The sequence below is a fragment of the Triticum dicoccoides genome, chromosome 3A (assembly GCF_002162155.2).
Source record: "Triticum dicoccoides isolate Atlit2015 ecotype Zavitan chromosome 3A, WEW_v2.0, whole genome shotgun sequence".
NCBI classification, from domain to species: domain Eukaryota; kingdom Viridiplantae; phylum Streptophyta; class Magnoliopsida; order Poales; family Poaceae; genus Triticum; species Triticum dicoccoides.
This window is the reverse complement of record NC_041384.1, coordinates 384,584,410-384,591,735: the sequence shown is the minus strand read 5'-3', so window position 1 is coordinate 384,591,735 and position 7,326 is coordinate 384,584,410. Positions and strand designations below refer to the sequence as shown.

Below are 7,326 nucleotides of genomic sequence, written 5' to 3'. Positions count from 1 at the left end.
ATTAAAACTTGGCAATATTTAATATTTACCTCCGAAAAGTTGGTATCTTTCATTGCCTGCCTGAAAAGAGATAACGCTTTGGATCTTTTACCAGCCTGCATTAATGGATACGACCATACAAATAAGAACTACTGTTATTTGTTTGGAACTTTAGACTCTTGAGGTGAACGAATTGAGTAAAATTACCTGTAAATGAATTATGTTGTGGAAAAAATCTTCATCCAGATCGTCTTTACAGAGAGGCCTGAAGGAGTTTAAGGATGGTACATGATCAATATTATAGACCATCTCCCGAAGTAAAATGATCCACTCCTGAAATTACAAAAGCATTAATTTCTTCTTTTCAGTTAGTAACATCATATAGTTTATACAAAAGGTAGCCAGAATTTACACCTTTTGAACTGATATGTCTTTAGACATCGCTGTTCCCATATTATGAAGGTAAGTTCTCTCTAATATTTGTTGAATACGGCCTTTTGTGCAAATGTTTCTGGAATTGTTGTCTCCAGGTTTAACAGTGGCTGTTTCAACAGAGCCGCCGGGGTCACTGTTCATAACTGATGCAGAGAATCCCAGGAATGATTGAAGAGCCCTGGATGCACTTTGCCGGAAAATTAGCTCGTCGGATGACATATCATACACGCAGTGAGATAATATGGCACCTATATGTTCTTCTTGCATGCCGTGAAATAACTGCGGCTGAACCGTATCATATGCTCTGATTCTCATGTCATAATCTAGTTCACCTAGTTCTGAGGTTGAAACCGCATTCAGATCTCGCAGTAACCGAGCCTGTAAGAAGGACCAACTATCACAACTAAGACTGTAAATAGGAAAGGAACAGGTACTGGGGCAAAGCTGACTCAGATGACATTACATCACAAGAAAAGCAATAATTACCAGAGAGGACATTGAAGACTCATGCAATGAAAGCCCATCATAAATATCACAGATACATAGCCGCTGCTCGAGTCCAACAGTCGCAAGCAATGGATTGAGCGCATTTACAATTTTTACACACACACCGTGCCGTAGATTTTGTATTATTCCCCTTACAACATGTAGAGCTTCCAGACACTCATCTGTTGAATAAAAGACATGATACAGAAGAGGGCAAAACATGTCAAGGGTGCTAGAAGCCTAGAATGTTGCAAGTGAGGTGAAAAATAATGAATGATCTCATGTCCCATTTGTGCATGTTGAATACAAATCAGATGTGTGCACAGGATAAACTTGACTTGAAGATAGGCTTACCAGAGTTCAAATCCTTCTTACTAAAAAACGGAAGGACGAGATCTACAACATGCTCTGCAGCTGAAGGATCTGTGATGTAATTTAGCAATAGTTTAAACAACCTAAGTTCACGTTGCCCAAGCCATCTCCCAGATCTCCTGTACAAATCAAAAGGAACATTCTGAACATAAGCTCCAAAAATGAGTAATAACTTCAATGTGAGGCACCTCCAGGCAAGAAACAGAATGCCCCGAACAATGCACAATTGATGTCACTAATTTGTATCTTCCACTAACATGTTCAACTGAACTCAAGAGAAGTGCTCGAACCAAAATAACTTTAGTGGTGTAGTGAGTTCTTTTTCTTGAAGTTCATAGTTTCTCTCCAAACAATATGGATAAGATCCAAGCAGAGTTTTCAAAAGAAAAAAGCATGCATCGCATCAAGGGAATGATGGTATGTGAGTTAGTAAGAAGACAACTTTAAGGCCCTGACTACTCATAAGAGATGCTTGACCATAAAATATAGATCAATACAATAATAAGAAGACATGAGCACTTCAGTGCCATTTGTCAGACTCCACACAAACAAAAGCATATACCTGTGAAGTTCTTTGCGATAATTAACAAAATCATGGAGACTGTTGAGAAGAACATCCATATGTTGAGCAAGAATTTTCTTCACCGAGTGATCTTCTTGCTGCTCCAAATCATTATCGAGCCTCAATAGATTCTCAATAAACTCAAGTGCATAGGAGGTGATAGATTCTGATGCAGTCCTCACAGTCAAAATAGAAAATATAGCCGGTACAAGGTTATTAGTCCCTAATAGTGGTGCTAATTTTGGGCTCTGACTCATAACCATGAAGCAAGAAAATAAAGAGCTCGGTTTCTCACTACTGCCAGCCTCTTGTCTGAAGCAGTCAATCAGAGGTTTCACAGAAGCAAAAAAAGTACTCCAGAAGTATTCTCCAAAGTCATGACTTTCATACTGACCAAGTGCCAAGGAAACGATTCGAATACATAAGGACCTAAGATCCTTTAACTGCTTGACTGAGGCACTTGCCTGCATAAAAGAGTGAGACAGGGATTAGTTCAGAGAAGATATTCATGATTTGTCAACACAGTGTACGCTACTTTGATCGAAGAAATAATGACGGGTACACACGATAACTTTGAGCAAGACTGACAGAACCATCATAACAAACAGTAACAGAGAAGATATTCATGATTTGTCAACACAGTGTACGCTACTTTGATCGGAGAAATAATGACGGGTACACATACGATAAATTCAAGTAAGACTGACAGAACCGTCATATCAAACAGTAATTACACTTGTTATATGCTATAAAATATGTTTAACTAGTTTTTCCCTAAAATATCAGATACTTCTAGATTAAATTGGGCAAATCATCAACAAATTTTTTCCAGGAAGAACAGAACAGCTATTTGGTAGTTCCGCCAAACAACATGGTACAGATCTGTAATAACTAAACCAATATTAAAGGTGACAGCACTGCATATTTTTGCAGGTGATGTTTATATAACGTGACACACCTCAGTATCGTCGGCTACTGTCATCTCGTTTGGGCATTCATTCAGATCTATGGAATTGTCAGCTTCCTGGTCATTGGAACAACCATTATCAGGGTGATTTGATTGTTTACAAGGATCTTTCTCATCGCTGCTGTTTCCAAGATTCCGCATGCAACTCTCCAGCAACCGAACAACAATGATCAATAGAGCATTAAGAAATGGACCTATATGTGTCATGCCGAAAGTACCAAAAATCTCTTCAACTAAATGAAGAAAACCATTTGCCCTTTTCCATGTAAGACTCTCTAGACAGATGCTGGACGAAGTTCCCACGGCATCAGAAATACTTTCAAGTAGGTTGCCAGACTGACAAGAGAACATTTCAAGTTGAAGGCTCCCAGGGATCAAGGACTTTAGTAGTAACGAGAAAAAGAGCTGAAGCTCCTTTGCATCAAACTGCAGAAGGAAACGGAGAATGGCCTTTCGATGGCTAACCCCCGTGTGCTGCACAACAATACAAAACGTATAGAAGTTAGCTTTCAGGTGAACTGAAATACAAATATTTCTTTTGCTAACTAAAGATACCAACCTTTCGACAACCAAGCAGCTTCAGTTTTCTTACTTTAGGTGTTAACACACGAATAACCAAAGGAACAACATGACTTCTGTGACATTTCTGGATAGACAAAGAGTCATGTGAAACTGCCCACGTGGTGAGTTCTTCACGGAGAGTTTTCAAGCCGATCAGATTCTTAAGGTTTTGACTGTATGGGATTAGGAATTCATCCTTCCAGTTCAGAATGCAATCCAATGCTTTTGCCTGTATATCAGGATCACTCTCATCGAGGACCCTGGCAATAAATGTTAATTAGTCATAAATTTCCATGCAGCACCTCACACGCAGGAAATTCATATTAGCAACATTACAAAATTCACAAACCTTTCAGTTAATATTTCCTGAATAATCTTGCTCTGGGACAGTGATCGAGCATTGCGCATTGCTCGCAACAAGTTCAGCCATTCTTTTAGAATCATTTTCCATTGTTTGCCTTCACACTTGTCAGACATATATGAATCGACACTGTCAAAATCAAGATTAAAAAGGGCATTAAGGATTGGAGATTCAGTATTCAAGTCTGAGCTGCATAAACAATGTCATCCATAAATACCTAGTGATGCTGCCATCGGTATAGCCCATGAAGTTTAGAAATAATGGAACAACATGTCGAGAGCAAGACTCAGCAACATCAGGTATCTTTTGGAGGGCTTGAAGCAATAGTGTAGCAATCGTCTCAAGGGGTGTATAATCAAAATCCGTAGCAAGATATAAGCTGAAGCAGTCAATAATAGCTGCAAAAATCAAAGATTGAAATAAGAAATGGTAAAAGCACTTAAGCACATAAACTTGACTTCAAGTACTTAACCATAAGTCCATAACAAACAAAAGGTCTGCAGTCACTACTGTTGCATGCTTATTGACATCCAAATACCATAACACTTAATCAATCCACCAAGCATCGTCTCACAAGTTTGGGTCTCCTAAGGCCAATTAGTAGGAAATAAAAACTTGGTGAAAGCTTGAAAAGCTATATGTGCAGTTTACCAAGACAGAGGCACAAGCACAACAGTCTCAACACAATGGGATGCAAAGCCACAGTGTCTCAACATACTCATCAACTCCCATATAGAGCAACAAAAATTATTTCTTTCTATTTGTCCTCTTTAACATAAATAGAGTCAGAAATACAGCAATACAAGAGATGGACAGGAGAAACTCAAAATGAAACATGCAATGAATGAGAACAAAGGTAAATGGAGCATAGGGGTGGGTTTACATAGAAGAAAATACAAACAGAAAATTACAGATGGATGAGACATACATTCTGGGTGGGACACAGCTTGCAGCTTCTCTTGGTTTCTCACGGTTAGACCCTTTGACTCATAAACTGCAATAAACTGAATAAACTGACTCCAGACAAGATCCTTGTGTTTGCTAACAAGGACAGCAAGGCAATCCAGTGCTGGTGGCCACAGATCACTAAATCGATTGTATAAGATGCCAATAATCCCATGAAAGAGAAGAGGTATGTAATCATCATGAACCGTATTAGAAGATAGACTCATTTGTATCCGAGAAACAAAGATAGCAATTTTGCGGCTAGTAGATACTGAAACTGGAGTTGATTCAACAGCGAGAAGAGTATCGACAACCTGATTTCAAGGGAGATGTTAGAATAAAAACAGCAAATAGCAAGTGAAATATTAGCTGCCAGAACGTACATTAGTGTATTTAGGTTCAAGAGTTTCCTCTGCAGAATCTTCTGCTTTTCGCCTCTTATGTGGCCGCTCATCATCTGAGCCTAGGCGTTGATCCATCTTTGCATAATAAGATAAAATCCTCAATGTCAAAACCCGGACATTCTTATTTGGACTGCTCAAGCTAGCACCAAAGATACAGAATGAATTCAAGATATTCTGTGGATCGAATTCTTCCGTCATCCCCAGGGAAGTTGCTCTGCTCACAGAAACAAACATAGAGAATTGAATAACCGTGAAAATTGATCAAAATAAGTACTCCCTCTGTCTCAAAATATAAGTGTCAAAAAACGTCTTATATTTTGAGACAGAGGGAGTAGGAAGTTAGAGCAGAAACAACTTTACCCATGTAGGGAATCCAAATATTCGGCTACAGCAGAGAGTACTTGCGGACATGTGCTGTGCCTCTTGGCAAGAGATAGGAAGAAACTTAATTCTGATTTTTTACCGACGTTAACCAGCAGTATTTCATGGTACGATAATAATGCTGCACCAAGTAGACTTCTCCAGGTATTCTTCGGAAGACCACTAATGCTATCTGCATGTCGACAAAAATTGTGCCTTTTCAGAAGACTGCAGATGGTTAATGTAACAAAGTACATAAATCGTCAAGTACAATCACCTTCTTGCACCTCAAGTAACAGATCAAGGCTGCGAATAAACTTATTCAGCATTGCTAAACTATCTTGAGGGGCGTCTTTAACATTTGAGTAGCAGCGAACAGATCCCCATAGTATAGCAGCTTCCTTTACACTGACCAGATTACTCGAATGATTGCCTGTCTTGACTATATCATCTACAACCTCTATCCATAAACGGACATTTGAATCACAGAACTTGTACACTTTCTTCTCCCGATCAAGATGACTACCATCAATGTCATGAGGAGTTACTCCATCTGTTGCTTTCTTAAATAAATGCAGAAGGATAAAGAGAACTTCCTCGGGTGAAGTCTCAAGAATATTATCCATTGTACTGCAAGGCATAAAATTGCAGGGTCAAATCTTCATGTGTGGAATTGTACAAGTACTATTTGAAGTATAACAACAATTACTAGTGCATACCTCAGTATCTGACTCTCAAAAGCTTTTATAATTTGTGGGCCTTTCATGCAAAGCTTTTTCAGAAAGGCAACCGCGCTGAAACGTCAGAATTAAACCGTGAGCTGTGCTAGATTGCTTTTGGAATATATAAATAATATGACCATGGGTTCTACAGGCATAATTTACCTCAAATTGGTTAGTTCAAATACAGGGGCGTATATGATGGATAAATTGCAAGAAATAACTGGAACATCCAAAACACAAAGAAGAAAGTCCAAGATACTCCCAAGAAACTCAGATGAAGAAGCTTCTCCTGTCCTGCTACCAGGCCTAACATACTTATGGATCAGCAACTTAACAAGTTCAAGAACATCAGCCTTGTCTGAAAAGGGGGAAAATACAGAAAGATATTCTAATTAAAACTACCAACAGAACTCGAAACAATAAAAAGCATATGGATGGTGAGACAAGCTCTTACCAAGCATATCACTCTGCTTGCTGTTTTCTAGAGCAAATGTAAGAAAATCAATCATGTGTTTCAAGTGCCCCAAACAGTCATCCTTAATGCAGCTTTTGATTTCTTTAAACAAGCAAGTATATATCAACGTCAACTCTTTCTGATCCACTTCGTTGCATAATCTATGGATAACACCAGTTATGACCTCACGAGTAGTAGAAGACCCTGCATATTGTATTAATCCAATGATTACATTACTGAATAATGATGACAATATAAACGAAAATAGCCATTTGCAATACAAACATCGCCATTCGTATAATTCACAAAGGATATTTTCAGTTACTAAATCATGGTTAGAACGGTAGACAAATCTAACTCAGTGAATCAACAATAGATGCGTACAGTTCAATTAAACTGAGACGATAATGAGGTATCCAACAAAAAAAATCAACATATAGGATCAGTGAAAGTACAAGGCAATGCAGCTAATGGGCATAAAAATTACAACAGTACATCGTCTACAAGATGTTATCTGACCATCTGGGAATTTATTGTCGATAGTGGTACATATTGACTTGCTCAACAAGAACTCCATGACATTTCCAGCTCTTGAGTGAAGCTTTGTGTAAGTTCCTCTCATTACGTGCCACAACAACGCAGTCACCCCGTCTATCCGTATAGGTGACGATTTTTTAGCAGCCTCAAACAGAGCTTTCATTAAACCTAAAAAACAAAA

At 38.6% G+C, this 7,326-nt stretch overlaps 1 protein-coding gene across 1 annotated transcript in view; it reads right to left on the bottom strand.

Moving 5' to 3' along the window:
- LOC119268262 (U3 small nucleolar RNA-associated protein 20-like) overlaps positions 1–7,326 on the bottom strand; it is an 18,253-nt gene that overhangs the window by 6,051 nt on the left and 4,876 nt on the right. Inside the window, exons 8-25 of the mRNA XM_037549854.1 lie at positions 7,128–7,313; positions 6,609–6,812; positions 6,317–6,512; positions 6,152–6,226; positions 5,710–6,062; positions 5,433–5,625; positions 5,052–5,286; positions 4,652–4,982; positions 3,941–4,121; positions 3,712–3,852; positions 3,361–3,622; positions 2,793–3,275; positions 1,835–2,298; positions 1,255–1,391; positions 901–1,082; positions 394–792; positions 187–312; positions 30–95 (exon numbers count right to left, since the gene is read on the bottom strand). Coding sequence (XP_037405751.1) covers positions 30–95; positions 187–312; positions 394–792; positions 901–1,082; positions 1,255–1,391; positions 1,835–2,298; positions 2,793–3,275; positions 3,361–3,622; positions 3,712–3,852; positions 3,941–4,121; positions 4,652–4,982; positions 5,052–5,286; positions 5,433–5,625; positions 5,710–6,062; positions 6,152–6,226; positions 6,317–6,512; positions 6,609–6,812; positions 7,128–7,313 — 4,214 coding nt within the window. The remainder of the gene's footprint in view (positions 1–29; positions 96–186; positions 313–393; positions 793–900; positions 1,083–1,254; positions 1,392–1,834; positions 2,299–2,792; positions 3,276–3,360; positions 3,623–3,711; positions 3,853–3,940; positions 4,122–4,651; positions 4,983–5,051; positions 5,287–5,432; positions 5,626–5,709; positions 6,063–6,151; positions 6,227–6,316; positions 6,513–6,608; positions 6,813–7,127; positions 7,314–7,326) is intronic.